The sequence below is a fragment of the Arachis hypogaea genome, chromosome 18, assembly GCF_003086295.3.
Source record: "Arachis hypogaea cultivar Tifrunner chromosome 18, arahy.Tifrunner.gnm2.J5K5, whole genome shotgun sequence".
Lineage (NCBI taxonomy): Eukaryota > Viridiplantae > Streptophyta > Magnoliopsida > Fabales > Fabaceae > Arachis > Arachis hypogaea.
The window spans coordinates 2,199,054-2,215,335 of NC_092053.1; the positions used below are offsets into that span (position 1 = coordinate 2,199,054).

The following is a 16,282-nucleotide window of genomic DNA, read 5'->3' on the forward strand; positions in this document are numbered from 1 at the left end:
TGACATTAATAAGGGTAATTAAATTTTACAATTGTCTTTTATATTCAATCATTTTAATCATTTTATTATGTAATGAATTAGTGTTATTGACATTAATAAGGATAATTAAATTTTACAATTATCTTTTATATATTAACAGTAACTATAATTGTTACTTTAACAATCATAAATAAAAAAAATGGTGTTTATTCAACTAATTTTTTTGTGCAGGTGGTGTAGGTGGAAGTCCTATCGAAAAAAATTACAAGTTATAGTTTCACTAGTGTTGTTTAGAAAGGGTTCGTCCCACCGAAAATTGAGCTGTTTTCTTGGTTTGTGTTGATAGGCAGAGTGAATACCAAGGATAGACTGTGTCGATTACATGTTATTAACCAGAACGACAATATGTGTGTTTTCTGTTGTAAGTATGTGAAAACTACTTTTCACTTGTTTCTTGGGTGTGAAATCACTTGGTAGGTGTGGTGTGCGTGGCTGCGTGCCTTTGGAAGGGAGTGGACTAGTGGAGCACTCCAGATACGCTAAAACAACACTTTGAAAGCTGGACGCAATTATCAGTAAGGAAGGATGACAGAAAGAGTTGGTTCATTGAGTTCTTTGCTATTATCTGGACAATCTGGCTAGAAAGGAATGCGGGGCTCTTCCGAGATCAGGCCTCAAGTATGGTAGAGACCAGGTCGTTTAAGGTTTCTAAGGATTGGAGTGGTGGTGACCCCTTTAGTTGTTGATGGCCATGTCGAAGATGACTAGGGGTGGGTTGGTGTTGGGTAGTGAGTTGCTGCTTGTAGTTTTCCCTCATTGCTCCACTGTATTGCGTTGAACTCTCTTTATTTCAAAAAAAAAAAGAAAAAGAAATAACATAGATATGTATACATCTAAATCTAAATATATATCTCTAATTTTGAAATATCCATTTATATTCATATAATAACTATTCTAAAAAAATTGAATTTTTATACTATATTAAACAGAGTTCAAAATAGCCTCTTAATAGAACTTATTTTTAATCTTTTTATACTATAGTATTTAGATATAATTTTAAAAAAAATAAATTATAGTGACTATTCAAAAGAATAAAAATAATAATATGAAATTGAATAAATAAATTTAAATTAAGTATTTTTGTAATTTTATTTAAAATCTAATTTATGAATACATCATTTAATTTTATAATTATTAAATTTTAAATTAATATTATATCTATTTTATTGTCGCGCAAGGCATAGTCTCCCCATATTCAATTAGGAGGTTACGGATTCGAGTCTCTTATCTTTGGTAAAAAAAAAAGACTCGAGTTTATTTTAAGATAAGGAAATGAAAAAGACTATTAAGTAAAAATATTTTTATGCGAAAATAATATTTGATATCGATCGAATAATTTGACATATTTAATATAATATATATTAATATTTTAATATAAGTAGATAATTACTTCTTATATATGTCTCAACTTGCTTTTGGTTAAAAGACTTACCCAATCCATAAAATCATTGGGTTGGAGTCTCTCTTTAAATTCAGGAGAATAATGAAAAGGATTGGCATCATCCCCTTCATTGGAATTGCTATCATTCTCACCTACCCCTTTATTTTTACCAAATTGAATTCATATACATAAGCTTTGTATTTATTTTCTCTAACTCTCTTCCAAATGTAAGATGTCTAGTTCAATATCTTTGAAACTGAGGAAGACATCATACGTAATTTCAGAGAAGTAGCTAGTAATTGCTAGCTTAATGCAGTGAAATGACTGATGATGAATACAATTCTTGAGTGGCGATCAAGTATCGTACTGAAATGTTTTATAGTCTACTTTATTTAACAAATTGCAGGGCATTAAAATTTGAATCAAAAGCAAAATGCATAACAAGAATAAGAATAATACCAACCATTTCTTGCAGGATATCTACCAGTTCTTCCCCTGCGAGGGTAAGGGAAAGTGGTAGAACCTCCAAGGATGGGGCGAGCATGGTTTTCGTTCCGATCCGGATTCCCCAAATCATTGTAGACATCATAATCATAAATTCTTTCATGCTCCTGACGCTCCCCTTTTCCATCACCTCTTAAATTCTTCAAGTCTTCTTCTCTGTACTTAACAAGTGGAGCTGGTGTTTCACTTGGAAGATATGGCTGCACCCCATACATTTATCTACATTAGTTCAAGAATTAATTTGATAATTGATGATTAAATAGATAGGTACCTTGTTGGAGAAGAAAATGCGTGGGGATTTGTAGAGTTTAGAGTTGTAAACCCAAGAGTTGCAAACAAAATGGATGGTTCCTTGGTTTGGAACATCTTCAAGAGTTAAGGTCTTGAGGAAAAACTCAACTTGCATATAGTTCTTGATGTAAAATGCACCAGGGATTCCATGCTATCGTCCCATTCAAAATGAATGCTGAATGCAGATTCTCCAGCTCCTAAGGTTGGTAACGACGCAATAATACCTTCCAGAAATGTATCCTTTACAACTTTTCCGTTGCCATTCTCTGTATCAGAATGATGAATAATGTTATATGATCAGCAAATATTATTATTTTTTACCAGTAATAATTTATGGTGAAAACTCAGATATAGTCGACTTTACGTGAAATTGATTGCGATTAGATGATTTAACTAGTTTGACTAAATTTCCATCTAACGACTCTCGGCCATCAACTTCACATAATTTGTACTCATATTTTCATATTTACAAAAATTTTGCATATAATTTACTCTTATATTTACCAAAATTTATACGCATAAAACAATACAGTTTACACTCGTATTTTTTAAAAAATTGCTAGGTCTCAAGAGTTTCTCGTTATTGATTATTACCATCGGATTGAGTAGAACTTGTTAGAGAATCATTAGAGAATCATTAGAATCATTTTAGATCAGTTAGTATCGTTTATATTTATATAGTATATCTGTGTATTAATTGTAGGATTCTATGTCTTTATCACTTTGATTCTTCTGGCACCTATATATACCCCTTGTATATTGTACTTTCACATTACACAGAATAAAACAGAAAACACTTTCTTTAGTTTGGTCTCTTGTTTCTAACATGGTATTAAGAGTTTAGGTTGTTTTTTTTTTCAGAAACATTTGGTTTCTGGCTCCTTTATCTTGTTTCATCGGCAATACTTTGTGCTCACTTTTCGAGTCCTTCACGACGCTTTGGTTCGTCACCGCTGCTACCCTCGCCTTCTCCTCGTTGCAAGCTTTCCAACGCCACCGGAATCATCGCCAGAAGACGCCGGACGCGCCGCCACGCGCCGCCCAAAGTTGCCTATCCGCGTTCATCCGTTCTCCTTCCAGACGCATCCAGCGCCGTTGGATCAGCGTTCCAGATCCACGGCTCCGCTTCTGCCACGTGTCACGCCGTTGCTCTCCCGCCCAAGCTCGACCTGCGCGCCCGACCCGACCCGACGGTTGACCCGCGTGCCATCTCGTCGCCAGCGTGTCTCCTTCCGCCTCTCAGGTGCTGCCACGTGTCGTAACATCGCTGACGTGGCACTGACGATCCTGCTGACGTGGCGCTGACGTGTCGCTGACGTGTCAGACAAGTGGGACCATTCCTAAGGTTTTTTGGTGAGCTCTTTCCGATTTTGCCCTCCGTTTTCTCATTTTCGGCTTACAAGTTGCAGTTTTTCTCTCCTCTTCATGATCTCTATATCTACTATTATGGAAAAGTCAGTTGTTTTTGCTACCACACATGAAAATGATAAATTCTGTCGAAATTGTAACCGTTTTGGGCACCACTTCTCCGTCTGTCCTTCTGTTGAATGTCGCACATGCCATCAGAAAGGTCATATTAGCTACCATTGTTCACAACTATTCTGCCATTATTGCAAGCTCTCGGGACATTTGCTTACTACCTGTCCTACTCGCCCACCACGTCGTATGCCTGCTTCTGTTGTTCATGCTACTCCTGAATCTACCACCTCTGCTCCTCTCACCTCGTCTTCTGTCTCTCTATCTGATATTGTGTCTCTCCTTCAACGACTTCTCTCCCTTTCTGGTAATACCCCTGCTGCTCTTTCGACTCCTCCAGATAATTCTAAATGGTATTTTGACTCGGGATGCTTTAATCACATGTCTCCGTCGCGAAATCTCTTCTCGTCTCTGTCTACCACTACAAATGGACCTTCTGTCAATACTGTTAATGGTTCCCTCTTGCATGCAACACACAAGGGTTCTATCTCCCAGTCGACTCTTCATCTTCCTGATACTTATTTTATTCCCAATTTAAGCTTTAATCTTATTTCTGTTGGTCAACTTGTTGATCTGGGTTTTGATGTCACTTTTTCTCTCTCTGGTTGTCGTGTACAGGATCGTCGGACGGGACAAGTCATCGGGACTGGACGTAAGGTTGGAAGGTTGTTTGAAGTCGAGAATCTTTATATTCCTCCTATACCAAATATATGTGCTGCTTCTTCTCCATCTACCCTTCACTTATGGCATCAACGTCTTGCCCACAGCTCCTTAGGAAAATTGCGTCCTCTTGTGTCTCAAGGTTTTTGGGTCAGGTTCCTAATGAATCTTTTGATTGCATTTCTTGTCAAACTGTCAAACAACCTGCTTTATCTTTTCACAATAATTCATCTCTTGCTTGCTCTCCTTTTGATCTCGTTCACTCTGATGTTTGGGGTCCCGCTCCCACTGCTTCTATGGGAGGAGCTCGATACTTTGTTGTTTTCATTGATGATTATTCACGTTTTACTTGGGTTTATTTGATGACCAATCGCCATGAGTTACCTCAGATTTATATAAACTTTGCCACTATGATTAAAACTCAGTTTTCCAAGGTCATTAAGGTTTTCGCCGTGATAATGCTATGGAATACCGTGATTCCAAACTCTTAACCTTTCTTGCAGAACAGGGTACCTTGTCTGAGTTTTCTTGCCCTGGTACGTCTCAACAAAATGGCCGAGTTGAACACAAACACCGTCACATTCTTGACTCTGTTCGTGCAATGCTTCTTTCTTCTTCGTGTCCTGAGCGTACTTGGGGTGAAGCTGTTCTTACTGTTGTTCATGTTATCAATAAAATCCCTTCTTCTGTTCTTGGTAATGTTACTCCCTTTGAGCGTCTTTATCGTACCTCCCCAGATTATAATTCTCTTCGAGTTTTTGGTTGTGTCTGTTTTGTTCTTCTTCAGCCTCATGAACATACTAAACTTGAACCTCGGGCTCGTATGTGTTGTTTCCTTGGTTATGGCACTGAACACAAGAGTTATCGTTGTTGGGATCCTCTCTCTAAACGTATTTGTATATCTCGTCATGTTGTTTTCTGGGAGCATCACATGTTTTCTCGGTTCTCCTCCTTTGAGTCTATTCCTCCTACTCAGTCACCTTTTTTCACTAACTCCAATGTTGATCTTTTTCCTAGTGATGATTCTACAGATTCTATCTCGAGTCACCCTCCACAGCCTCCTGTTCTTCCGCCTTCTCCATCTCTCGATGATTCTGGACCGGACGACGCTCCTACTCCTACCGTCATGCCGCCTCCTTCCACTCGCTGTTCCAGGGTGAGAAATCCACCTCCTCATCTTCTTGATTATCATTGCTTTTCTACTATTCTTCATCAACATGAACCTAAGTCATTCAGAGAAGCCTCCACAAATCCAAATTGGCAACAAGCAATGCAGGAAGAAATACAGGCACTTGAAAAGGCACACACTTGGGACTTGGTTGATTCTCCTTCAAATCAGGAAATTGTGGGAAGCAGATGGGTATACAAGATCAAGACTCGCTCTGATGGTTCTATTGACCGTTATAAGGCACGATTGGTTGCTCAGGGTTGTACGCAAGAGTATGGTATTGACTATGAAGAGACTTTTGCTCCTGTTGCTCGTCTCACATCTGTTCGAGCTCTTCTTGCCATTGTTGCGGTCAAAAGATGGTCTCTCAGTCAGATGGATGTGAAGAATGCATTTCTTAATGGAGATTTGAAACAGAAAGTCTATATGAAACCCCCTCCGGGTTATCTTTGTCCTTCTGGCAAAGTTTGTCTACTTCGCAAGGCACTCTATGGGCTTAAGCAAGCTCCTCGTGAATGGTTTGACAAGTTCAACACTACCATATACGGTCTTGGTTTCACTTGCAGTCCTCATGAGAATGCTCTCTTTATTCGTAAAAGTGAACGTGGAGTTGTTCTTCTACTTCTGTATGTTGATGACATGATCATTACTGGAGATGATGCTGATGGTATCTCTGATCTCAAGGCGTCCCTTCAGCATACTTTTGAGATGAAAGATCTTGGTTCTCTCAGCTATTTTCTTAGTCTAGAAGTTATATCCACCGATGATGCCATCTATCTCTCTCAAGCTAAATATGCTTCAGATCTCCTTGCTCGAGCCGGAATTACCGATAGTCGCACTGAGTCTACTCCTCTTGAGCCTAATGTTCGATTTACTCCTATGGATGGCACTGTCTTGGATAATCCTACTCTCTATTGACAGCTAGTTGGAGGACTTGTCTACTTAACTGTCACCCGACCAGACATTGCCTATCCCATTCATGTACTTAGCCAGTTCTTGTCAGCTCCTCGTACTACTCACTATGCGACAGTTCTTCGCATTCTTCGCTACATCAAAGGCACTTTATTTCATGGCCTTTATTTTTCTGCCCATTCCTCTTTGACCCTTCAGGCATACTCCGATGCTGATTGGGCTGGTGATCCCACTTATCGTCGTTCTACTACTGGTTACTGTTTGTTTCTTGGCGTGCTAAGAAGCAAACGTTCACTGCTCGCTCAAGCACCGAAGCTGAGTACCGTGCCCTCGCTGACACCACTGCTGAGGTTATCTCGATTCGTTGGCTTCTCAAAGATTTGGGTGCTCCTCAGTCATCCCCTACTGATGTTTTTTGTGACAACCGCAGTGCTATTCAGATTGCTCATAATGATATCTTTCATGAACGCACCAAACACATTGAGATTAATTGTCACTTTGTTAGGCAACGTATCCTTATTGATGCTGTTCGTCTCATTGCTGTTGGAACACTGGATCAGACTGCTGATATCTTCACGAAAGCTCATCACCCGACTCGTTTTCGGATTTTGTTATCCAAACTCAAGTTGGTATCCTTAGCTCCCACTTGAGTTTGAGGGGGGATATTAGAGAATCATTAGAGAATCATTAGAATCATTTTAGATCAGTTAGTATCGTTTATATTTTTATAGTATATCTGTGTATTAATTGTAGGATTTTATACCTTTATTACTTTGATTCTTCTGGCACCTATATATACCCCTTGTATATTGTACTTTCACATCACAGAGACTAACAGAACTGATGAGCTGGAGGGAGACACTGCGGCCTAAGAAAGCGGTGAGGGCGTCAACGGTGGAGCCAATGACGTTGATGCCGGTGCCAATGAGGCCTCCGATGTTGGCGGTGGCAGCAATATCAGTAAAGGTGTCAACGTCCAGGACATTCTTGCGCATCAAGACCACAGTCCCTTTGATCTTGTGGCCTCGGTTGAGCATTATTCCGGCTACCCCTGAAAACATCTTTGAAGTTTGAACTGTATGAAGATTTCAGAAGGAGGAGGAGGATGAGGAAAGCAAGATTGATAGGCACTGGTGTTTATGGCGGGAAATGATCATGCATGCAAGTGCTAGGTGTCAAACACACTTGATGCATAAGAGGATAAGATAAGAAGCACTTGCCATGCCCTACGCATGCAATAATAAACAATTCTATTTCTCATTGGGAATTGTTTTCCAACCCATAGTGCAAAATTGTTTTACGTAGAGATTCACATTTAATATATATATTGGGTGTTAATTTTGTCCCGTTCTTTGGGTGGCCTCAGACCTCAGTATCAGTATGATCCCAACTTATTATCCTCTGTTGAATTTCTTAATAAAACTTTTCATTGTGTGAATACAGACAATATGCTGATCTTCGTGTTCTCTTCACAATGATCTTTGCTACGTTTTGCATTTTACGTGATGCACGTGTAACTGGAGCCGCGAATGATTGAAATCATTCAAACGCTGTATCCAGAAATCATGCTCTTGTAAAAAGTAAAACCAACCTCCATAATATTTCCTCATAATCCTTTACAATCGTACCAAGGCAAAAGAAAAAGTAAAAAGGCAGGGGTCAATGTCAAAAGTTGTTGACCGGTATATATAAGTAAATTTGAATTTTCCTTACTAAGATGGGGAAATTAAGGTTTTTAACACACTGAATTCTCTGCCATAACCATTAAACAGAGCGTTTCCTGTGTCCTCTAAGTTTTTTTTTTTTTTTTTAATTTAATATTTGTTCGTGGGAAATACTGCAATGTGCAATAGTTCTAGACAAACTATGCTGCGGATCTCGCATAATAAATATAGGGCACGAGTTTAACGCCAATACAATGTGCTACTAAATATTCTTGATGGCATGCTAGAACCACGTCGTATATGTACTTAAGTAGCCAAATCAAATCTCAGTTAAGTTTCAAGTTTCATTTTTCATTGAGCTAAATCTTAAAATAGTTTCTGACTTGCAATTGAACTTTAAATTCATCTCCAAACTTAAAATTGTTCCAAAATTATCCTTGAACTTAACAACGATCGTTTCTAAGATATTTTCTGACGAATATTCGCGAAAAGAGTAATGACGTGTATAAAAGAAACCACGATGGACAACTAATGGCTATATTATGTAGCAATTACAAGAGGTGATAGTGGTAGTGATGGTGGTGATAAAAACAACACCAAAGAGAATAAAAAGATTTAGATTGATGAGGGACGAGATTGATAAAATACAAGTCCAGCGTGATTTTCGGGAATAATTTTAAGATAATTTCACCGCAAAAATATCTCAAGACGAACCACATTAAATTTAGAGACAATTTTAAGTTGAACGTTGTCAGAAATGCAAATTGACATAATTATTGAACCAACCATCTCCGTTGGCCCAAAAGAAATCAAACGACAAACAAACCCACACAAAATAAGCTGCATTCTTTTTCTTCAATTCATTTCTATCACGTTATTTTACATTATTCTAGAATTAGTGACTCATAGTGTAAATATCATTCTATTAAGATTCTTGCATTTTGGAAGATTTGATACATACGACGAGCTGTAGATAAAATTCCTTTAGATATATATATATACAAGAATTTAAGAATAGCAACGAAAAATATACACAATACATTTTTCACCTTCTTCTTGTGTCTTTGCTAATATTTGTTAATAATCAACCACCGTTGTGATTATTTTTTAAGCTACAAGGAAACATGACCATATATACCATAATATCAAAGAAAAAAGAAAACACTTCCCCAAGTTTATGCACGAACCTGCTAAAACAAAACTAGCAAACTAACTTGGGTAAGGTTCAGGATAATCCGAGAAAATGGGAAACGGGCTTTCCTTTACACACAAATTTTTGGAATTCAAACTGATAGAACAAGAACCAAATATCATGAACTAGCAAGAGGATGAACAGAAACAACCAAATATCATGAAATAGCAAGAGGATGAACAGAAACCAAACTGCCGACACAAGATATAGAACATATACGTGCAAACGAAAAATTCCCGAGTATCCATCAGATCCTACAACAATCATCTACATTGGTTAATACTTTTATTGCTTCTGTTTGAGCTGAAAACTTGTTCAACTAACAAAGTAATACACAGGCGCTCTCCAAGTGCTGCACAAAAATAATTAGCACCACTCAAATCATGAGCTCAAACATCTAACAGAGTTAGATATAAGATAGAATCTGTAAATGGATGACCAAACTCGGGCACAATATCACATTAAAAGGATATTGAAGTCCTGCAAAACACTAAATGTGCCGACATTATTTTCTCTGTTAAATGGTTCCTAAAACATGAAAATTCTAAAATTCTACTAGTTAACGCTTACAAACAAAAACGTCTCGATATATAATAGAGAACCATTTCCTTATTCTAACTAATCACGATTCACCTAAATGCAAACTTAATTGCCTATTAAATTAAATAGATACTAAAATAAGGATTAACATTGTTTCCTAGCTGCTGCCCATCAAGACATACAATTCAAAGTTTATGCATTAAGAGTAACATCAGAGAAACTAAATCATACTCTACACAAGCACAATCCCACAACACAAACGACAAATTTTCTATGCTAATATATATATATATAATCCAGCTCTACAGCCGTCCATATTATTCATTAGAGATGATTCGAGAAATTATATGGTTAGCCTTAGTTATTAATCAAGCTGGAAAAAATTAAACTCAGGATATCAACAGTCTTTCAACAGCAACACCGTTGCAACTCACATTTTGCTGTAATCATCTATATTTTTTTTTTAAACACGAATATATCTCAATAATTAACCGCTCAAAATTGATAGAAGCAACCCAAAATGAAATAAAGAAAAAAAAAAATTAAAGGCTCACGCAAGATGTGCGTAGCGTTTGAAAGCCTGCTTAACCGTCACGACAGTTCCGGCCACCACTACTCCAACTGCGCCTGCCACGGCCGCAGATCTCACGCCTCCCGAAATCCTATACAGCGCTCCGGTGCCCAGCCCCGCCACCACGCTGTTCCACACGTCGTCGGTGTCTCTCGTCTCCATCATGGCGCTCTCAATCCCGGAATAGAGCAACCCTATGATGCCGAGACGGTTCCCCCAAGTACGTCCAGTGTGGCCGGAAGAATTCAGAATACGGTTGATCCGGAGCTTGAGCGTGTCGCCGGCCTCGAAGGATTTGACGCCGTCTACTAGGCCTCGAGCGCCGCCGCCGATGGCGCCACCGAGGTAACCGCAGCCAGTGTAGAAGGTGAGGTTCTCACCCCAGGATCGACGCTTACGTTCAGCCTCCTCGATGAAGAGGTACTCCGGCGAAGTTGGGAGCTGGTAGAGGTTTCGATTTGGAATCCCGAGGTCCTTGTATGGGTTGTAGAGGCGGATTTCTTTCTTGGAATCGGAGTCCGGTTCGTGATCGGGGGCTTGGTACGCCATAAGAGAAGCTTCCGGACTCTAGGGTTAGGGTTTCGGAGCTGAGAGAAACGGTGAAAAGAGGATTTTGAAAGAGCAACGATGCTTTGTTTTGAAGCTTTGCGTTTTGATGCCTAATCGAACCGCTATGGCGGCGCGTTCGGTAAAATAAAATATTATTTTTAAAAATAAATTATTTTAACTTTAAATTTTAAATTTCGTTTTTTTTTGGAAACTCAACCAAGTTCGCCATACTTTCGGCGAAGCTTATGATATTATTAAGATCAATTTAACTAGATATCTTTTAAAAATTGTATAATATTCAGTTTTTTTATTACAATAATTTAAAAAAAATAAATACATCTAAAAATTATAAATAGATTTAGTATTTTTTTAAAATTAAATACATATTTAAAATATAAACTAAATAAAACTAAAATTTAAAATTTAAATATAAATTTTAAATTTTTATTTCAGATTTAATATATTTAATTATTAATATATTACAATTTAAATACACATCCAAAAATCAAATTAGTTAGAATTTAAAATTTTGAATTTAAAATTCTAAAATAAATCTTATACCATCTTAAATTACTAGTAAAATCTTCACTCCATCAAGAGCTGCAGCGCCTCTCCCTCCTCATCTGTGACCGCTTTCATCTTCTCCCGTGTTGTGCACTTCTCTGCGACGATCTCCTCCTTCGGCGACGCGCACTTTCTCTGCGCATATCCTGGCGCCTTCTCCATCGATGGGCTCCTCCCCGTCCCTGGTCTCCTCTCTCGCGGCACGCACAACCGCCCCCTTTTTTCGCGCCTCCTGTCTCCTTCCCTACGTCGCACTCCTTCTATCTCGGGTAGTTCTGCTTCCTTTTTTCGCTTAATAAAAAGTTCTATTTTTTTAAATTTATGTATAATATTGAAAGTGTCTGTATTTTTTTTCTTTTTTTTCAAATGTATTTGTGATTATAATTTTTTTTTGCACTCATATGTTTGATTTGGAAGTTGTAATGTTAATCTAATTTGGATGTGTCAATACTTAATTTTGGGTGTGTTTATGTTGTTGATTATGTTCTTATGTACATATATAAGTTTTTTTTATGTGAATTTTGGATGTGTTGATAAAATATTTAGAGTGCATTCTTTTAGGTAGCGTTTGTTTTGAGGTACTGAGACAGAGACTGAGAGACTGAGACTCAGTATCGTGTTTGTTAGTTCAGAGACTGGTACTAAAATTTCTGTCTCTGTCTCTAAAATTTCAGTATTTCAGTACCTCCAAAAAGTAGGGACACATAGGACTGAAATTTTTAGAGATGGAAACTGAAACTTTAATAACATTTTATACCTAAAATACTTTCATTTCAATTAATTAATTCCAATTTTACCCTTTGTGCAAATTAAATTAGAGTTTCATTCTTGTTTCAATTCATGTCTTCCATTTTGCACCAAACAGAATACTGAGATTTATTTCAATCCCTGTCTCTTAGTCTCTGTCTCTCAGTCTCAGTCTTTTCGTCTCTGTCTCTCCACCAAACGCTACCTTAATTTTGGATGTGTATTTAAGTTTAATTTTTTCTGTGTTCAATATGTAATTTAGAACTATAATGACAATAATTTAGATGTGTTAATACATAATTTTAAATGTTATGTTGTTTATTTAATTTTAGATGTGTTTATAACATGAGTTTTGAATGTTTTGAATAAAAAAATAATTAAAGTGAGCACAGACCTACATTGAAGGAGGTGGGGGCATTTGCCCCCACAGGATTTTTTTAAAAAAAAAACTAATATATATATATATATATATATATATATATATATATATATATATATATATGCCTTTTATTATATTATATTTATCCAAAATAAAATATAAATACTTTTTTGTATTTTATGTTAAAAAAATATTTTGTTAAACTTAACATTTAATAATAATTAGCCAATGAGTAATAGCTCAAATGGCATAATCTTCCCATACTCATCTAAGAAGTTGCGGGTTCGAGTCTTCATATCTTTGGTAAAAAAAAAAACATTTAATAATAATTATATTGTTAAATTTGATTTAGTATAAGAATAAAAATAAAAAATAAATAAATTCAAAAAATAGTGATAATTAATTTTATTATATTAGTTAATTAGTTAATAATTAAATTAAAATTTAGTTTTCTAATTAAATACAACTTAAATTATTAGTGACTTTTTAAAAAATATTTAACATAAAAAAACATATTATCTATATATTAATATACTCTATTAATATTTATTATTAAAATGATCTTAATTATAGTAATTATTTTGGATAAAAGATTTATTTATACCATAAAAACTATAATAAGTAGATTTTATAATTAAATATGAGATAATAAAAAATAAAATAATTGTTTAAGTACATATATAGAAAAATAATATTTAATTATGTTAAAAATAAAAAAGTCATTATAAATTATTTTTTATTATTTTAAATATTATATTGAGTGAAATTATCTTTTTATTATTTTAAATACTATAATAAGTGATTGTGTGTATGTTTGTAATTCTTATCAATATGTATAGATAGTTCTAATTTAAAATTTTAAATATGTCTAAATAAATTTGGGTTAATCGAGTGATTAGCTTAATTGTCCCTCTTAAATAAAACTCAAAGTCATGATAGATTAGTTCTTAATTTATTAGATATTATAGTAAAAAACAAAAAAAATATATCTATACCTAAATTTTATTATTTTTTTACCCCTACAACAAAATTTTTCTGGGTCCGTCACTGGAAGTGAGTTCAATTGATTTTGAAAACTTCACTGATTTTTTAAAAATTAGTACACGAAAACTTGTTACGAGTTTTATGGTTTGGTTTGCAAAAAATTATTGAATTGCAAGTGGTTACAAATTTTACAATGATAAGTATTCAAAACAAAAGTGGTTCCTTAAAAATAAGAAATATGATTAATTAAAAAATTAAAATAATAAAATATTAGATTTAAAGGTTGAATAAAGGTTGAATTTTGTTGTACAAGTAGCATTTTCCTATTAAGATACGATGCACCTCCTTGTAGGAGTGAACGCGGATCCGATCGAATATGGCAAAATCTTCGATCCGATCCGCACTCAAATTATCGAATCAAATATCCGCGATTTTTAAACTTGGATTCGATCCGCAAAATATATAAATATTTTAAAAATTTTATTTTTATTTTAAAAATATCAATAAAATACTATTTTTCTACTCTTTTAAACATGTTTACTTTTACTCTTAAAATATCATTAAACATACTTTTTTTAAATAATAAAAATAAAATAATACAACGTGTCAACATATATTAGTTGAAATAAAACATAAAATAATATTATTTATTTATTTATTTATTTTTGCAGATCCACGGATATGCAGATACCTACAAAAAATCCGCAATCCGATCCGAATAAATACTGCGGATATGCGGATCGGATCCGATCCATCAACACCTCTAACCTCCAGCGCACGCTATAAAATATATAGAGTTCGTCGTACCCCCAACAAACTTAAAGCTACTTCTATAAAGACCCACCCTGATCGGAGTCGAAACTCAATTCAAGTAGCTTATTCTTCTTTCTGATATTGCTCATCATTTTAATAAACTCTGTACAATGTTTAGGATTCCGTTGTTATCCATTCATTATGATGGTGAAATAATGTATGATGAAGAAGGTTCTATCGTATTTAGATATGCTCAACCAGTAATTGCATACATGGCACCGGAAGTTAACAGTCTAACCATGTTAAAGAATTTAATATTAAATGCTATTGGGCAACAACAGACAAAAAGAGTAAAGAAAATTTACTACCGATATCCGTCCGAAGTAGATAACGTTTTGTTTTACAAAAGGTATGTTGTAGATGTTGTGATTCTTATTTTTGTATTTTTTGTATTATAGTTGAGGTTTTGACAGTATTTTATCTTTTTTTTCATTTAAGTATCAGCTACGTGATGATGAAGACATACGTCTTATAAGAGTGTGGCATAACCATTGGACAAATATTCATCTGTTGGAATTATTCGTTATCCTAGTTGAGTTAGGTAGACAAAAGTTATCTGCAGATACTGTTGTTGATAGCCCTTTAAGCGGAGCTGTTAGGAAAATATATTAGAAGGACGATAATTGACTTAAATATGTCACCTCAAGATAGTCAAGAGGGCTCAAACATTGAACATTCGAATGAAAACATGATGCAGTCTGATGTTGAAAGTCATGAGAGTTCTGCGATTAGAGACCCAATGACAGATCTGTATCAAGTCAATCCCGATGACATTGAAGATGTTGAGGCTGAACCAATGGAAATTCCCGATGAAGGTGAGGAGGAGGAAGAGATGAACTACTACGGTGACACACAAATTATGCTGAACACAACCAACCATTTTTCGACCGTACGACCAGTCGGATCACTTTTCCACTTTAAAACTCGATGTAATGACTTCATATTGTGTCTTCACTCAATGAGCCCCCGAAGAGGATCCCGTAAGTGACTTTGATATTGGACAACAGTTTGAAAAAAAGGAGGGAGCGATGTTGGCAGTTAAGACGTATAACATCAGGAGGGATATGGAGTATAAGATAGTAGAGATTGATCAATTAAAATATGCTGCACAGTGCAGCCAGTTCGGGTCCGGTTGTGGATGGAACATACGCATATCTTATCGCCGAAAGCAAGAAAAATGGGAGGTGAGGAGATACAATGGACCTCACACTTGCTTGCAAACATCGGTGGGCCAAGACCATCGAAGGTTGGATTCAAAGTTGATTGCTAAGTACATATTCACCATGGTAAAAGCAAATCCAACCATCAGCATTCGTGTTCTGCAAGGAGGTATGAAGAATCACTTCGGTTGCAAGGCATCATACTATAAGGTTTGGCTTGTAAAGTAGAGAGTCATTGGTAGGATATACGAAGATTCAAAGGAGTCATACAATGAGCTTCCTCGTTGGTTATTCGCTATGCAGATGTAGTTATCTGGTAAGATCTGTTACATTGTCTTTTGTTATATATGCTTAACGTAGCTAGACCTCTTCAGTAATAACATCTGTTATTATTTAGGTACCTAGGTTCAACTTGTTACCCAACCTTGGCCTGCTTCAGCTGATACTATGATGTTTCACCGGGTGTTCCTAACATTTCCTCCGTGTGTTGAGACTTTTAAGCACTGTAAACCACTTATTTTCATTGACGGCACCCACTTGTACGGTAAATATGGAGGAACATTGTTGATGGCAATTCAAACATATTGCCTATTGCATTTGCAATTGTCGAGGGTGAAACGAAGGAGGCTTGGTCATTTTTTCTTTCGTATCTAAGGCAGCATGTTACCCCCCTCCCCCACCCCTCCCC

General features: G+C 36.0%; 1 protein-coding gene and 1 pseudogene across 1 annotated transcript; both read right to left on the minus strand.

Moving 5' to 3' along the window:
• Window positions 1-972: 972 nt before the first annotated feature.
• LOC112773067 (seed linoleate 9S-lipoxygenase-2-like) lies at window positions 973-7,558 on the minus strand (annotated as a pseudogene).
• A 2,536-nt stretch (window positions 7,559-10,094) lies between these two features.
• Window positions 10,095-11,981, minus strand: LOC112771527 (mitochondrial import inner membrane translocase subunit TIM23-1-like). Its single transcript, XM_025816296.2, has one exon. It carries the CDS (start codon window positions 10,945-10,947, stop codon window positions 10,378-10,380), a length of 570 nt encoding a protein of 189 aa, XP_025672081.1. The 5' UTR covers window positions 10,948-11,981; the 3' UTR covers window positions 10,095-10,377.
• Between the last annotated feature and the right edge of the window lie 4,301 nt (window positions 11,982-16,282).

What these genes read in the sequence shown, in the direction of transcription:
- LOC112771527 (XM_025816296.2), bottom strand. Translation starts at nt 10,947, where the DNA reads ATGGCGTACCAAGCCCCCGATCACGAACCGGACTCCGATTCCAAGAAA.